The following is a 17,184-nucleotide window of genomic DNA, read 5'->3' as shown; positions in this document are numbered from 1 at the left end:
TAAAGGGGGAATGGCTGTAATGGCAAGCAAAGAAGTAGTTAACACCTTGTTTCAGCTATTTAGTTGACACCTTGTTTCAGTTCTTGCCCATGGTTTTATTAAGTCTTTGTTGACAAGCAGAACTTGTGAACCCCCCAGTTTGTGAACCCTAGAACTTGTGAACTCCTGTTGCTGATGCAACAGGAAGGGGAGAAGCTAATGACCATATATAAGGAGAGGCCCAGGCTGGAGAGAGCAGAACTGAGAAGAGAGAACTGAGAACTGAGCATAACTGAGAAGAACTGAGAAGAGAATTGAGAAGAGAACTCTTGTGGTGGCAAAATCAAGAAGGAGAAAACTTGTGGTATACTGCCACTCTGTTTGTCTGTTCTGTCTGCGTTGATGTTTGTTTGTGATATTTTGTAAAGAAGCCCTGGGACCTTACTGGAAGCCCAGAAAAATGATTTTATGGTTGTCTGTTTACAGAAGTCCTGGAGGAGGCTTTTGGAGGTACTGGAACTTTACTGATGATTTGTGTTGACCTCTTGGACCTCGTTTGTGGGTCTGTGTTGATTTCTATGTTGATTATTTGTGTTGATCTCTTGGACCTTCTTTGTGGGTCTGTGTTGATTTTTAAACTGATGATCTGTGTTGAGTTCTCAGACCTTGTTGGTGGGTCAGTGTTGATTTCATAGGCAGATAGTGAATTGATGATGGTGCTGGCAATGTTCATGAATGTTGTTTTAGCTCTGTTAAGCTTTGTCTTCTCAGAAATAGGAGCTGTGAAGGACTTGAGGTGGACTGGACACTGTGAGCTTTAATATGGAATAGGACCTGAACAGGGAACTGGATGAGGAGCTAGACAAGGAGCTGAGAGCTGCCTGCCTTTGAATCCAGGTGACAGTTGGATAAATTCAGGCAGGAGCTGGGACCACGGAAGAGGAACCATGGAAGCTGAGAGCCAGCCTCAAGTCAAGATGAAAAGACCTCTCCTTGGGTATTTAATGCAAACTGAGAAGATCATGATTTAGTGTGGCCTAGAGGTGGTAGGACTTTGTACTCTGTATCCTGTACCTCTTCAGGATGATTGAATTAAGGATTGGAAACTAACCTCCAATTAAGAAGAAAGAAGACTTTTTGACTGAGAGATTAAGACAATGTGACCTAGGGGTAGAAAACTTTGATCTTTGTACTTTGTGTCCATTAAGGAGGCTTGCCTCTTCAAGGATAATTGAGTTAAATTCTTACTGAATGATATCTTTTGCTTAAAACTATGTGACCACTTTAGTGAAAACTTTGTGGCCACTTTAGTGATAACTTGTTATGGTATAATATTGTGAATGCTGTACTTTGGTTTCTGTCAATGTTTTGTCTTAGTTTATTACTGAATAAATAGAGAGTTCACTATACTATGTAATCAGAACCTTGAAGCTGTTCACAGCAGCAGTCCTCTGGAAAGCTGCTCATGCTTGGCTTTACAATGACATATATATTTAGAAGACTATAAAAATCTTCTAAATTCAGATGGAAACAAGTGGGAAAGGAGTAAGGGGACAGAGGGAGAGGATAAGGGAGGGATCCTTGGAGGTGGGATAGGTTAAGTAACAGGAGGGCAAGGCAGAAGTAAAGTAGAGGAGTCAGGAGGTATAAGAAATAAGAAATACACACAAACATAAAATAAAGATCAGAAGTAGAATTTATTACTGTGGGGGGAGGGGGAAGCACAGGTAGTAATCATAATCTCAGACAAAGTTTGAGCTAAAATAGATTTAACCAAAAGAGAAAAATAGGGAAACTACACTCTATATCAGACATATAAATCTATATTATTTTAGACTATTTAAGATAACTAGACAGTATAAGGTTGGAATATTGCTGTTGTCTAGGAAATGTTGAGTTGATAGATTTAGAAAAATATGGAAAGACTTGGACTTATGAACTAAGATGTTATCCACGTTCAGAAAAACATAGCAAAAACAAGTATGGTGTGGTCTTCCATAGATATATGTGAATGTACATATGTGTATGACTATAGATATGTATAAGTATGGATATGTATGTACATATGTTTGGGTGTATATGTATGTATATGCAGTATATATAGAGATAGCATATATTGTGTGTATTTATATCTATCTATATTGTGTGTATATATACATATACTATATATACATATACATATATATATATATGGTATGTGTGTATCCACTTGGGTGGGAGGAGAAGGAAGGGTGATAAAAAACAAAGTAAAAACTGCACAGCAGAGAACAAAATAAAATCTAGAAAGAAGTAAAAAAGATGAATAACTCTGAAAACAATGTATAGTATTTATTATATAGCCTTTCTAGAAGTGGAAATTTATTACTTTATATTTTGAATTCTCTCATATTCTGCTATGCACATGACAACTTTTTTCTTTTCTCATTTTGTGTTTAATTTGTAGTATTTCAGTTTGTGTCTTTTTCCTTTTCTTATGTTGTATTTAAGTTTAATTTTTTTTAATTACAAAAGAAAAAATGAGTGATGTAGAAAAAGTTAGTAATGAAGGTTATGCTTTTTTATTTTTATTAAAGCAATTGGGGTTAAGTAACTTGCTCAAGGTTACACGGCCAGGTGTTTCTGGGTGGGTGCTAAGTGTCTCAGCCTGGATTCGATCCCAGGTCATCCTGACTCTGGGGCCGGTGCTCTTACTCGCTGTGCTACCTGGCTGCCCCTGAAGGTTACACTTTAAAATGTGTTGGGAACAAAGAGATGGTTGTTAAATATCTACCAACAAACCTCTGCATATAACCCAAAGAAGCCATTGACAAAAAGAAATGTCCCACAAACACACAAAAAAATTGTAAAGCGTCCCTTTTTGCCCTTGCATAGAAGAGGAAAAAAAGTAGCTGCCCATCAGCCTGGAATGACTAAACAAATAAGGGCACATGAATATAACAGAATATTACTGGACTGTGCCATACATGTTAAAACATGTATAAACAAACAAATAAAACAAATGTTCCAATTTTCTGAAAAAGGAAAAAGAATAGACAATGAAAGCATCAGTCACTTATTTTAGCTGTGTTCCCTGCTAAAATTCTGGAATGGATTGTTTAAGAATGATCTAAAAAGGAAAGTGGTCCTTATAAAGAGTCATCTAGGTTCACCAAAAATAAGTCATGCTAGACTAACTTCATTTTTTTCTTTGCCAGTTACTAAACTGATAGGTAAGGAGAATGTTGTAGATATAGTTTGCCTGGATTTTAGGAAAGTTTTTGAAGAGTATATGATACTGTTTTTATAGAAAGAGAAATATATGGACTAAATGATAATTAAATTAGATTCAGTACTGATGTAGAATGAAAGAATAGTTCTTAATGGTTCAATGTCATCAATTCAAGAGATCATCAATGGAGTATCCCAAGGATCTCGGTTTGGCCTTGCGCTAGAAAAAAGGCATATATGGTAGACTCATCAAATATGGAGATGATGAAAAGCTGAGCGGGATATGTAATACACTGTACAGACAAGTCAAGAACCAAAGAGACCTTGACAGGCTATAGCATTGCAGTGAATCTAAAAAGAGGAAATACAATTAGAAAAAATTATATATAGTCTTATGCTTAGATATGAAATAATAAAATAAAATAAATGCTGATGATCTATGTGGATGCTTTATATCTGGCAACTTTGCTAAAGTTGTTAATTATTTCAAATAGGTTTTTAGTTGCTTCTCTAGGATTCTCTAAATGTACAGTCATATCATCTGCAAAAACGAATGTTTTTATTTCCTCATTGTCTATTCTAATTCCTTTAATTTCTTTTTCTTTTCTTATTGTAATAGTTAACGTTTGTAGTACTATATTGAATAATAATGGTGATAATGGGCATCTTTGCTTTACTCATCATCTTACTGGAAAGGCTTCTAGCTTATCCCCATTACAGATAATGCTTGCTGATGGTTTTATATACTGCTTATCATTTTAAGGAATATTCCCTTTATTCTTATGTTCTCTAGTGTTTTTAATAGGAATGGGTGCTATATTTTGTCAAAAGCTTTTTCAGTATCTATTGAAACAGTCATATGATTTCTCCTGGTTTTGTTATTGATGTGGTCAAATACGTTGATAATTTTCCTAATATTGGACTAACCCTGCATTCCTCATATGAATCCCACCTGGTTGTAGTGTATAATCCTTGTGATATATTGCTGTAATCATCTTACTAGTATTTTATTTTAAATTTTTGCATCAATATTCATTAGGGAAATTGGTCTATATTTTTTTTTCTCTGTTTTAGCTCTTCCTGGTTTAGGTATGTTATTTACTGAACCAATCTCTAACCTGAGAATGACAAAACATCAGGCCAGAGACGAAGTGCCAGTAATCAGGGAGCCATTTGATTAATTAGTTTCATTATGATTTGCAAATTTGCAAATTTGGAATTCCACCTTGCTTTTTATATTATATGCATAAATCATAAGTGGGAAGGCAAGGGGGAAGGTGAATTACAAACAATCGTTCCCAGGGTTTGAGTAGTTTCCCAGGACAAACCCACAAATGAAAGACAATACAACGATTCTGGAGTCCCATAGGAGTAATATTGCTTGGGTCCTTGGGGGTCATTACTTGGTGGATCACGGGACCAGAGTTGGAAACAAGTTGGTTCTACAATCTTTGATTCACTGCACTTCAAGTACAAAGGCAGAAGGATGCCAGTGATTGTGAGCATTGTCAAAGTTTGATTGATTAGTTCAAGCTGCATTGTGAGTCTGACTCACAAGCTGGAAAAGGTGATTCTGAAAAATCTAATCTATTAGTATAGTCATTACACATATCATATTGATTATTATAAAAATCAGAATTCCTTCCACAGGGTGGTGAGCAGGCAGGAAACTTGCTCCATCTTCTCTTTCTAAGAGGTGTCACTATGCAGAAAATTACCCTTTTTTGAGAGAAGTGCCTAGCGCATAGTAGGAACTTAGTAAATGTTTAATGTTGCTAGAAGGCTGGGTCCCTAAACTCTCACACTTGGGTTTATATCCCCCTTCTCTTACTAGAGGGATAAACTCCAGGATAACACAGCCCAAGGAATACTCATTCTCTGGCTAGAAGGCTAAATGTTGTTACTTTTCAACAGGAGCCTCTTCACAAATCAAACCCCTCCACAAATCAACTTTCCATGGTTTCTCATCATGTATAAAATAAAATACAAAGTCCTCCATTGGCATTTAAGGCACTAGGACCTAATTTCAGTCTACCTCATCTTCATGCACATGACTTTGACAGCCAAATTGTACAATAGGCTACTCCTCAACTTCATTTTATTCTCAACTGCCTCATGTAGGCTGTCCATATTGTCTGGAACGTGTTCCCTCCACTTCTACCTAATAGTGCATTGCTCTTCCTTCAAAGCACAGTCCAGGTGCCAACTCCTTCATGAAGTCATTCCTGATGTTCCAGTGTGTGATCTTTCCCCCATCAAATTTTCTTATAGCACTTGAATCTTCCCGTTTTCAGACACCAAGGTGAAAAATGAAACTCTCTCTCTGTCTGTCTGTCTCTCCAAAGAACTTACAGTATTAGTAGGATAAGACATATGTACAGAAAAACATAAGACAAATGATTTAGTAAAGCACTTTGTCACCCTTTATGTGTCCTATAAATGCTAGCTGTTGTTATAACCTGTCTTATTCAGGCCTGAAAAGGGATGGATTAGATTGGTTCTGATTTGCCCCAGGAGGCAGACAGGAGTCCTTAGCTGAGTCTCCATGATACATGTATGTGCTGCTTTACACCCACACTCCCCCACCTCTGCAAAGAAAGGATTGCGTTTTCTCATTTCTTCTCAGGGGCCAAGCCTGGTTAGCATAATCACACAGGCCCAGTTTCATGATTGTAATCCTTGGGAATATTGTACATCCTCCTGGTTCTGCTCACTTCTGTCTTCCTCTTCCTCTGCTCCTACCAGTTCCCTTAGGGTGGCAGCTTAGGGGCACAGTGGATAGAGAGACTGCTGGACTTGGAGCCAGGATAACCTGAGTTTGAGCCCTGCTTTGGATTCTCACTAGCTCTATGATTCTGGACAAACCAGCCTCAGTTTCCCTGTCTGTAAAATGGGCATAATGATAGCAACAACCCAGAGTTGTGAGGATAAAAATGAGACACCATTTGTAAAGCTAGCTTCGCAAATTTATATAAATGCCCATGTAATATAATAACCGGATTACTATATTATTACGATGGTCATAACTTCTTGGAACATGGTTCTAATCTGTTTCTCTATTTCCCCCTCATTTTACAGGAGATGAAACTGAGGACCACAGATGCTGCGATATGCCCGAGTCATCTAGACTGGCAGAGGCTGGATTCGAACCCAAAGTGACCGAGCCTCGGGCTCCCATTTTCTCCCTGCCATACCCCGCCCTCCTCCTCGAGCTCTGCGGTCGCTCTTAGCTGCACCGCCCCCTACCGCCCGGCGTGGGAGACGCCAGGCCAGGGGGCGGGACCTGGGTCTCACGTGCTCCAAGGCTAAGGTTCGCAGGGGCCCGCCTCGGTTTGGAACAGAGAGGCAGCGGAGCCGGTCCTTCCGCCAGGCCGGGGGGCGCGTGCGCGCTGCCTACGTTTCCGCCGTGCAGCGTCACGGTCGCTAAGATGGCGGCGGCGGCGGCGAACGGGGCTGCCGGGGCGAGTGGGGCTGGGGGCTCCGGGGCGGTGCTGCAGGCAGCCGCCGGCATGTACGAGCAGCTCAAGGGCGAGTGGAACCGCAAGACTCCCAACCTGAGCAAGTGCGGCGAGGAGCTGGGCCGCCTCAAGGTGCTGGGCCGGGTGGAGCCGGGGACGCGGGAGTTGGGGTGGGGGGAGGAATGAAAAGAGACGGAAGACAAACCGAGAGGATTTTCGGGACGGCGCGAGACGGGGGGGAACAGCAAGGAAGAGAACGTACCAAGTGGGAGCATGGGGCGGGGGGCGCCGCACGGGAACCGGAGGAGTGGGGGACGTACCAAATGGGAGCGCGGAAGGGGTGTCCCCGGGACTGCTGGGCACGGGGCCGGCCGACGGGGACGCACCGGGTGTGAGCGCGGGGCGCTCTGGGACGTCTGGGGAGCAGGGTCAGGCTGGATCGTACCGGACCTGAGCACAGGGGGAGGCGGGCAAACCCGGCTGAGTCAGTCCGAGGATCTGGGACTTTTAGGAGGTGCTTGGTGGCCCCAGCCTAGGTCTGGGAATCCCCTCCCCTCTCCTCCAAGTCCTCCTGACCACCTGCACATCTGGTCCGTCTTCTGCTCTTGCCTTTGGGTCAGTTGGTGCTGCTGGAGCTCAACTTCCTGCCTACCACGGGTACAAAACTGACCAAGCAGCAGCTCATCCTGGCCCGTGAGTTTTTCCTGCTCCTTCCTCTTCCCCACATCCTGCCAGAATCTCCCTTTCCCAGAGCCTCTCCCCCTTAAAAAAAAAAAAAAAAGGCAAAAACCTTTCCCCTAAAAATTCTGGGCCAGAGGGCAGAAATGGTGATGGGGGTTAGAGAGAATCTTTTTTCCTCTGTTCTGAGCAATTGACCTGTCCCTTCTTCCTTTCTTTTGTCTCCACTCCACCTTCTTCAGGTGACATCTTGGAGATTGGTGCCCAATGGAGCATCTTGCGGAAGGACATACCCTCCTTTGAGCGATACATGGCTCAGCTTAAATGCTATTACTTTGACTACAAGTGAGATGAGGGATCAGGAGGTGGGGGGGGGGGGGCTGGCATGCTCTGATATTCTGTGGGATGCTTAGCTACTGACACCGTTATTAATCAGGGATAAAAAGTACCAGTGTAGTAAAACTACTTTGTCCCTTTACACCACAACCCTTACACCCAAAGGAAAACTTTGACAAAGGGGAGAATTGGGGGCCTTAGCCAGATCTATACTATGTCTGGCATAGGGGTTGGTTGAGAGTCACAAGGAAATATTAGAATCCAGCTTCTTAATCTACACTGGGCTCTCCATGCCACCACCAGTTCCGGGCATTTTAGCTGAAATGAACTTCAGGAGACCACAGAGCTCAATCTTTTCCTTGCGCAGATAGGGAGCCCAGAGAGAAGGGATTTGTCTGAAGTTACATAACAAGGTACCAGTAAAGTCAAGATTTGAATACAGGTCTCTTAACTTCTTCGAACAAAAGGCTTCCTCATAGTTTATAGTGACACAGTTAAGACCTTTTGAAGGCTGTGCTCATAACAAAATTCAGAGTAGGTGCTTTCAAGCAGGAAAGGCTTTAGTACAGATAGGCTCTGTTGTCCCAAGACTAGGGTCTAATTAAGTACTGAGAGGCTTATCCCCAGATGCCTGGCCTTTAGAAGATGAGATTTTTTGTTGCTAGGCCAGAACAGACTCATGAAAACAGACACAGAAAGAATGGCTTGCCATCCTTTTGTATTATTTTTTTTTAAATTAACCATTGCAAGAAGGGAATAAGTATTGATAAGACACCTACTGTGTGCCAGACAGTATGCTAAGCACTTTAAAGATATTTCATTTGAACTTCACAACCACTCTGGGAAGTAGGTGCTATTTATGATCCCCATTTTACATTTGAGAAAACCCAGGCAAATAGGTTAAGAGACGTATCCAGGATCACACAGCCTAGTCTTACCTGCCATGGGGTTCCCCTGTTTTCTATCCACTTTGCCACTAGCTACCTCAGTTATCTAGTGATAGAACAGAGGGCAAAGGATTCCAAGGGTCAGACAGCTCTTAGACAGCCTTTGTCCAGTGAGCAGTAAATTAGTAACACTGCTACAGGCCTCAGGATCTTTTAAGAGGAAACAAAGCAAGGCCTTCAGAACTTTAGAAGACTTGGGCAAGAGATATGAGCCAACCAGGGACAGACTCATAACCTTGCTGTCCTTTCCCCCACTCTTGTTGCTTTGTAGAAAGCATCCGTGTATAGATTTGAGAGATTGCGGAAATTATCCCATCTACCACTCTTGGTGTATTAAGGGCTCACAGAGGGTCCTGGAATCAAAAATCTAGAGCTGTTCTGAACATCAGAGACCATCCCAACAGGCTTGTCCACACTTACATCAGTCATGGGACTAAGGATTAGAATCCAGGACAGTGGAGTCACTGGCCCTGCCTGGGCCTCTCTCGGTGACTTCATCTCTTAATTGGTCATAAGAGTTCTTCACCCTGTATGACCCCTGAACAAGTTTCTTCCTTTCCCTGGGTCTTGGTTTTCCCATATGTAAAAAGGGGTCTTCAACCTTTCTGCAGTAGTTCTGTATATTTGCTTCACTTCAAAGCAGTGTTGTGAAGGTCCAGGGACATGATGGAGGTCTGTGTTTTGGAGAACTAAAAAGTGGTGGGTGCTTTGGAGTGGTTGGGATCTGGGGCAGGGTTCCATCCTCATTGCTGTCCTTGGCCCGCTTTACAGGGAGCAACTCCCCGAGTCAGCCTACATGCACCAGCTTCTGGGCCTCAATCTGCTCTTCCTGCTGTCCCAGAACCGAGTGGCCGAGTTCCACACCGAGCTGGAGCGGCTACCTGCTAAGGACATCCAGACCAATGTCTACATCAAGCATCCTGTGTCCTTAGAGCAGGTTGGGGGAACTTGGCCAGGGAAGCCCTCCTCAGACAGGGCTAGAGCATGAGTCTCTGGTGGGCAAGGGGTGGGAACAGGTGAGGACAGAATGAACCCATGGTGTCGATATTTGGGGGCTCTTGGATCTCCTTAGCCCTCCTCTGTCTCTGTCCCGGTGACATTGCCTTCCCTTGTATTAGATGTCATCTCGCCATGCCCTTGAGGTTCAAATCTATTGTCAGGGTGTGCCCAGTAGGCAGTGGGGATAGGGAGCTGAACTCTGGGGTCTTGTTTGATACATTTTTTCCATATCCTAAAGTACCTGATGGAAGGAAGCTACAATAAGGTGTTCCTGGCCAAGGGAAATATCCCTGCTGAGAGCTACACATTCTTCATTGACATTTTGCTGGACACGATAAGGTGAGTGTCATTGTCATTGAAGCTACCCCAAGGGGAGGTACCCCAGGTTATCCTCCCCACTGGGGGGCTGGGCATCACTGCCCACACTCACCTCAGACAGCCTCCCTTTGTATCAGCAGTCAGACAGAACAAGTTTGGCAGCAGGAAACCTTCCCTCCCTGCCCAGTTCACAGTTGCTTTGTGATCTGGTCATCTTGTAAACTGGGCTCTGCAGCAGTAACATTCATGCCTGCCAGAGTTTCTCTAGATCTTGTCATATTGGCAAGGCTAACACATTCCAGTATTCACATACCCCACTTTTTCCAGACATTCCTCAGTGACCTCATTTTTCAGATGGGGTCCCTGAGCAGAGAGGGGACTTGAGGTCATGCCTGTGGTCAGCAGCTGGGACTTTGGGGGTGGCTTTTTGTTAATCTCTGGGGCAGTGAGCTTGGGGAAAAGAGCTCTTTTGAAAACAGAACCCAGAACCTGTTTCCTCATGTGTAAAATACGAAAAGTCCTATATACGTTCACCTGCCTGGGCAGTGGTGAGCACAAAATGGAATATACTAGGTCACAAATCTAAGTCTAGAGGTACTCGAATTCTTAGCATCAGTAATTTTTTTTTTTTTTGCTTTTTGGAGGGCAGTTGGGGTTAAGTGACTTGCCCAAGGTCACACGGCTAGTTTTTGTGTTAAATGTCTAAGACCAGATTTGAACTCAGGTCCTCCTAACTCCAGGGCTGGAGCTCTATTCACTGTGCCACCTAGCCACTCCTGGCATTAGTATTCTTGTTCCATTGACCTGGCAAAAGCTGAGGCCTAGACACCAGTGGTGCTAGAAAAGCCCTTAGACGTCTGCTCATCTCAACTGAGGTGCAGAGAAAAGAGGAGATTCTTCCAAGGACAGGGATGGAATCAGAACTAGAACCCAGGTCTCTTGCAGAACCACAATTTTTGCTTCCCGTGGCAAAATCTGAGGGTGCTAAGGACCAGTCACAGAAAGCAAGATGAAAAATTAGCTGCAAATTCCAGAGAGTAGAGAATCTAAACCTATAGTTTGTAAAAACCTAAGCTGACATGGCTGTGGGCCACCCATTTTGGGGGTGCGTGAGGGCATCAGTTTAGACTTGGGTCCTCTCGTACACTACAGCTAAGAGCTTCTATGACTTGGAGGAAATGTAATCAGGGCCAGAAGTGTAAATGAGCGTGAAAATGGTTATTTGAATTCAGGTTGTATATTGACATTGGGCTGGAACCAATGACAACTTCAGACATTGTGGCATTAAATACATTCAGTCCCTCCCTAGGATTTATGCTTTATACTGTTCTAGACCTGGTGTGTAACGTGTCCTAAAAAAGAGTAGCAAGTGACTGGGCCTTGCCATTATTTACCACTTACTGTTCCTTCACAGTTAGAGATTGTTGTCCCCACAAGAACCTTATTAGGGCAATAAGTACAATTAGCTTCCCCAGCTCATAGATGAGAGAGAACTGAGTCTCAGAGGAGGAAGATGGTGTAGGCCAGGTTTTATGGCTATTACGTGTCAGAAGAGATTGAATTTGAACACAGGGCTCCCGACTCCCTCATATCTAGCATTCTTTGAGCTAGCTCTCTTGGTGAGTAGTCCTTTCAGATAGACCGTTGGTAGAGCCTATTCTAGTCTGTGGAATACTCACATGAGTGGCCAAACAGAGGCCAGGGCCCATACTTGGACCTTAAGGGGTAAGAGAGGGTAGGAGAGGGACCTGGGGCAGAGTCACCTTCAGGCAGCATCTGGTAGGGGTTGTAAAGGGATGTGAGCCCTGGCTGGGCAGCTCTGCCTTCCCTTTCATCTCCCCCTCCCCCAGCCAGTTGGGTCTCTACGTTCTGTTTCTTCTACCCAGGGATGAGATTGCCGGCTGCATTGAGAAGGCCTATGAAAAGATCCTCTTTGCTGAAGCCACACGAATCCTTTTCTTTACCACCCCCAAGAAGATGACTGAGTATGCCAAGAAGGTACTCAGACAGCAGGGGGAGTGGGGAGCTCGAGCCTTTGAGGGGTCCCTCCCTTCAGACCTTTCTCCGAATTCCCTTCTGCTTTTCAGAGAGGATGGCTCCTGGGCCCCAGCAATTACTACAGCTTCAAGTGCCAGCAGCAGAAGCCTGAGGACACAACCATCCCCTCCACTGAGCTGGCAAAGCAAGTCATCGAGTACGCCCGTCAGCTGGAGATGATTGTCTGAGGGGGGGCGTATTTGAGAGGGGAGGAGCGCGGGTCAGTAAAGGCCGTGAGGTCACCCGTCCAGTGTCTGTGAGCCTCTGTGGGCCTTGGCACCTGCCGCGGCAGAGGCCCAGGGCTTGTATTCTCAGGGGCTGGCAGGCCCTCCCGCCAGCTGGGTGACAGAGGAGAGAAGGCGCCAGCAGGGCAGACCAGGGTCTTTTATTGGAGGCAGACCAGGTGGTCCGGCAGCCCCCTCTCGTCCCCCATCCTTAGTCTGCCTCTGCCGTCTGTAGGTCATAGTGGTCCAGCCCTGCCACTAAGGAGCCAGCCAGCTTGACTGTGGCCACCCAGGGGGGTTCACTCAGGTGGTTGGTAGGGGTGCTCAGCCTAGGGAAAGATTGGAGGAGGCAGCTAGGGCCTGGGGCTTAGCCAGCTAGGTTGCCCCACTCCCAAGAGTTCTCATTTTAAGCCCCAGGGGAGAAAGATCTGGGCCAAGTCTGGACGGGTGGAGGCAGCCTGGCAGAAGAGCCACAAAGAACTGGGTTCAAGTGGTGCCTTAGTCCCCGCCCCTTCCCAGCCCTCCCCGAAGTGGGGCAGCTTGCCTGGGCCTCAGGCCCCAGGCCCTGCTCACCAGGCTGATACGTTGCGGGGCAGCCGGCGGTGCCGGGGCTGGTGGCGACAGTAGCACTTGCAAGGGCAGGAGCTGAGCACCTGGAAGGGCGGCCAGTGGCGAGCTGGAGGAGGGCCGCCACTGTCAGGCTGGCCGTGGCCCGGCGTCGCCCGGTCTCGGGGACCCTCGCCACTCGCACCCTCCTCTCGAGCGGTGCCGCCCCGCCCGCTCCGAGGACCTTTGTTCTTGGCCCGAGGCTTGGCAGGGGCGGGGGACAGAGGTCCCGCAGCCCGGGGAGACTGCACCGCCGGAGTCGGCACGGGTACCGGGGCGGGAGGTGCTTCTGGCAAAGCAGACGCCAGGGGAGCTGGTGGCGTAGGCGGTGGGAGTGGAGGTGGTGGCGGCGGCGGTGACAGCTGGGGGGCTTCTTGCGGCCCAGGGGAAATCTTGACAGCTGGGGTTCGAGTCTCCCCGTCAACCGGGGAGGGAGACGGGAAGATGAAGACGGGGGGTGCCAGGAGCGCTGGGCCCGGCCTGCGAGGCCCCGGCGCAGGTAGAGGTGGTGGTGGCGGAGGGGGAGGCCCCCAAGGGGCAGCCGCCCCAGACAACCCGGATCCCCGCCGCCTCGCTCCCCCCACACCACTACCACCGCTTGCCCCGTTGAACTGAAAGTGGCGTTCAGGGCCCTCAGGCGGGGTCACCCAATCGAACTTGGGCTTAGCTCCTGGAAAGGGAGCGTAAGGTGGGGGTGGTGCTCGGGGTGCTGGTGGAGGAGGTGGGGCCGGTGGCACAGCCGGGGGGATCCCAGCTGGCCCCTCTCCGTCTCCCTCCCCACCCTCGGTCTCCAAGGTACCCCGGATAGCCTCTCCTAGGGCCCTAGGGGACCCAGGTTCCGGGGAGCCCTGCTTTAGCGCCTTGGCGTACGAAATGGCTTCGGAGGAGAAAAGCAGGCCGCTCCCGCGAACTGGGGGCTTGGGAGGCGCGGCGGCCCCGCCGGCTAGAAGGGAGCCGGACTGGAAGGTCACTTTGCACAGCAGACTGAGGCCCGGCTCAACGGCCGGCGGGGGTTCTCCTTCACCGCCTCCGGCCGCCAGACCTTCCCTCCCAGGGCTGTCAGTCTGGCGAGCCCGGCCTTCGCCCGCACCGCCTCGGGGGGAGCCGCCAGGAGGGGCGCTTCTCCGACCTGGGGGTGCCTCCCGTTCAGGAGGCGGTTTCTGAGGTTCTGGGGGCGGGGACGGGGGCGGCAGGGCTGGGCCCACGGAAGGCTCTGGCCCGTCTGCTGGAGGCCGTGGAGTGGGTAGGGGCGGGGGCGGAGGTGGGGGCGGCAGGCGAAGGCCCGGTGGGTCGCCCTGGCCTCGGTGGCGCGTCTCTAGCAGGCCCCGGATCCGGGGTACAGGCGTCCCCGGCGGCTTTCGCCACTTAGGGGGCGTAGGGAGCAGCGGCCCTGCAGTTCCCGCCGCCGTCGGAGGAGCCTCCTCGGACTGCGGTACGGAGGGCGGCTGCAGGTCGAGCGGTGTGGGGACCAGAGGAGCAGGCTGAGACGGTGAGGGTAGGGCCCCGGCGGCACCCTCAGGGGGCACCAAAAGCCCTGGTGGGGTTGGGCCCCCAGGGAACCAGACTCCTGGACCGCGGGCCAAGCGCAGGGTAGGGGGCCCTGGGGCTGGGGGCGCTGGCGACGACTCTGTCTCGGCCAGGGGACCGCGGCGGCTGGCGTTAGCGGGACGGTCCGACGCCGGCTCCTTCCGCGAGGCACGGGACTTGCCGGGCTCTGAGCCGGGCGGCTCAGACTGCACGTTGCCCATTCTCAGCCCGGGGCGACAGAGGGTGGGGAGAGGGGGAGTGGGGAGGCTGCGGGCAATACAACCCACCCCAGGAAACTAAGGTCAGAGGAGTCAGGGGTCAACAGAAGTTATAGCCCCGCCCCCGTCTTGGCCACGCCCCTCCCGTCCAAGTCGGGCCGCCAGATCGATACGCTTGATTCGTTCCCCCTAGCTGAGTCTAAGGCATCCCAAACCCACCCTCTCCAGGATCTTGCCTCCAAACCTGCAACTCCGCCCCTTAGCTCAAGCCACGCCCCAAATCCATACCTCTTCCCCTAGCTATATTTCCCCTCACCACCTGTAACCCTCTACCTAGGTCCCCGTCCCTCCCGCAAACACTCACCGGCTCCCGGGTGGGACTTGGGCTCCCGACCAGGTGTGGGCTCACACCAAGCCCCGAGGAGAGGAGGGATGGGGAACGGCCAGAGCGGACAAATAACTGAAAAAGAACTAGGGGAGGCGGGGGAAAGACCCCGAGACCACGCCCCGCCCCTCCCCCAGACTCGAAATTCTCCGCCCCCCAGCCCACACCTTTAGACCCCTCCCTCTACGGAATGTCTCAGAACAGCCTTCTCCCTGGGCCCGAAACCATCCCCTCAGTTCGCTCCTCTAGGGCTTTACCCCTCAAGAGCCCCTTTCCAGGCCCGTCCTTCAGGAATCTCCAGGTCCTGGCCAAGGCTCATTTAGAGCCCCCCACCAACAGCCCCGCCCCTTGAGAAGGCTTCCCCCTCCTCAACTCCGCCCAGGCCCCGCCCCTTGAGAATTCAGTCCCTTCTGGTCCCACCCTAGGAGTAAATTTCCCTTCCTGCCCGCGACCCGCTCCTTCCAAGCCTTCCCTCCCCACCCCACCTTCCGTGGGGTCCTGCCCCTTTCGAGCCCCCCCTCATATAACTCCTCCTCTTTCAAACCCTCTCCTGCATAGCCTCACCCCAGGAAGATGCTCTCATTACAAAAGAGTCCACCCCTTTGACACTCCCTCCCTGCCCCAATCCCACCCCTCCCCTCCTCCCCAACAGCGCAGAGAGTTAGGATAGTGGTGAAGAGGAACGGGGGGGGGGGGGATTCCCATTAGGGACAGGGGAGGGGTTGAGGGGGTGTCTCAAGGCGTTCTGGACCACAGGAAGGTAATAAGTGACGGGCGCTAGGACCTGGCAGACGCATCTCTTTTTCTCCGTCTCTTCCCTCCTCCTCCACCACCTCCCCTCTCCATCTATCCGTCTCCCAACCCCCCCTCTTACCTTCCCCCCCACCCCAAGCCCGGCTCCCCGTTCTGGGCTCCGTCGCCACCACCACAGCGAGGGAGGAAAGGAGGGAGGAGGAGGAAGAGGAGGAGGCAGAGGCAGACGCCGCCGCCACTTGGGAGCCTGCTGGGAGCACCGAGGCAGGTGCTTGGGGAAGGAGGGGGCGCCGTGGCCTGGGGGGGGCCGAGGAAGGGGAGCCCCCTCCTCTGGAGTCAGGTGGGTCCCAGGCTCTGGGCGCTGCAATATGACTGCACCTCCTCCTCTTTTTTTTTTCTTCTTCATCTTCCTCCTCTTCCAAGAGGATGCCAGATTGGGGTGAGGAGGGGGGGTGCATAATAGGGAGGCTCCGGGACCGGGAATAAAAAGGAGGGATGGAGGGGGAGGGGAAGGAGAAGGGGGCGTCTTTTACTGTGCCTAGCGCCCCCACCCCTCCCACCGGAGCCATGGAGACCCTCCTACGGTCTCCCCCACCCCCATCTCCGTCGGAGGTCCTGAAGCCCAGCTGAGAAACAGAGATTACCCATCCATTTATGTTTGGGGAAGGAAGGAAATCAGGGGAGAGGAGAATGTGTATATTTGGGGAGGCCTGGGCGAAAGAGGGGAGGAGGGATATTTGGGGGAGAGATGTTTGAGGAAGGGGAATTCGGGGGAGGGGGAGATAGGGAGGGACACTTGAGGGAGAGGTTTGAGAAGGGGAAATTTGGGGAAATGTAGGGATGTCTGCTGAATGGTAGAGAGATAGTTAACTAATGGGGGAAGGGAGGTTTGGGGGAGGAAGGCTTGGAAAGATCAAAGAATTGGGAAGAGGGGAGATATTTGAGGAGGGAAAGAGGTTTGGGGGTGATGAGGGTTGTTTGGACGTGTAGAAATAACTGCTTCTTCCGTTTAAAAAAAAGATTTGTCTCTTTTTTGAAACCTGCGGACCCAGGCATCCCTGGCTCCCAGCCCCTGCTTCTCCTTCCAACCCTTAGGGTTCACACGTTGTTGCTGGGGAAGGGTGGAGAAGAGAGGGGAGGAAAGGGGGGAGGGAGGACAAAGGGAGGCCCGGTCACGTGATCGCCCATTCACAAAATTCCCCCGGCCCATTGAGAAAAGGGGGCCCGGGGCTACTGAGGGAGTCGGCAAAGCAGCTTTCAAAGTCTGGGTTGAGCTTAGAAGGGTTCGAGCCGAAGACAGGGAAAGCTAGGGAAGGGGTTCAGGAAAGGGGGTGGCGGGTGGGAGGACGGCGCCGAGGCCTTAGTCCCTAGACTCCGGGGACGTGGAGAGGGGTGTGTGTCTGTGTGTCATTGTGTGTGTGTGTGTGTGTATGTATGTATGTCTGTCTGGAGGGGACTGGAGAGGGTGTGTGTGTGTGTGTGTGTGTGTGTGTGTGTGTGTGTGTGTGTGTG

General features: G+C 49.9%; 2 protein-coding genes across 2 annotated transcripts; one reads left to right on the top strand and one right to left on the bottom strand.

The window, feature by feature from the left end:
- The first annotated feature begins 6,570 nt into the window (after nucleotides 1-6,570).
- PSMD8 (proteasome 26S subunit, non-ATPase 8) lies at nucleotides 6,571-12,201 on the top strand. The gene is made up of 7 exons (XM_069078617.1): nucleotides 6,571-6,776; nucleotides 7,265-7,337; nucleotides 7,565-7,667; nucleotides 9,377-9,542; nucleotides 9,843-9,943; nucleotides 11,809-11,920; nucleotides 12,010-12,201. Exons 1-7 carry the CDS (start codon nucleotides 6,615-6,617, stop codon nucleotides 12,145-12,147), a joined length of 855 nt encoding a protein of 284 aa, XP_068934718.1. The 5' UTR covers nucleotides 6,571-6,614; the 3' UTR covers nucleotides 12,148-12,201.
- A 63-nt stretch (nucleotides 12,202-12,264) lies between these two features.
- GGN (gametogenetin) lies at nucleotides 12,265-16,078 on the bottom strand. Its single transcript, XM_069078870.1, has 4 exons — nucleotides 15,794-16,078; nucleotides 14,899-14,994; nucleotides 12,757-14,612; nucleotides 12,265-12,512 (listed from the first exon to the last, which is right to left on the bottom strand). Exons 1-4 carry the CDS (start codon nucleotides 16,076-16,078, stop codon nucleotides 12,395-12,397), a joined length of 2,355 nt encoding a protein of 784 aa, XP_068934971.1. The 3' UTR covers nucleotides 12,265-12,394.
- Nucleotides 16,079-17,184: the final 1,106 nt, after the last annotated feature.

The sequence above is a fragment of the Petaurus breviceps genome, unplaced genomic scaffold (assembly GCF_028583685.1).
Source record: "Petaurus breviceps papuanus isolate PSGF00001 unplaced genomic scaffold, PetGlider_PUasm1.0 91041, whole genome shotgun sequence".
NCBI lineage: Eukaryota > Metazoa > Chordata > Mammalia > Diprotodontia > Petauridae > Petaurus > Petaurus breviceps.
The sequence above is the reverse complement of the archived record's forward strand: the minus strand, read 5'-3'. Positions and strand labels throughout refer to the sequence as shown.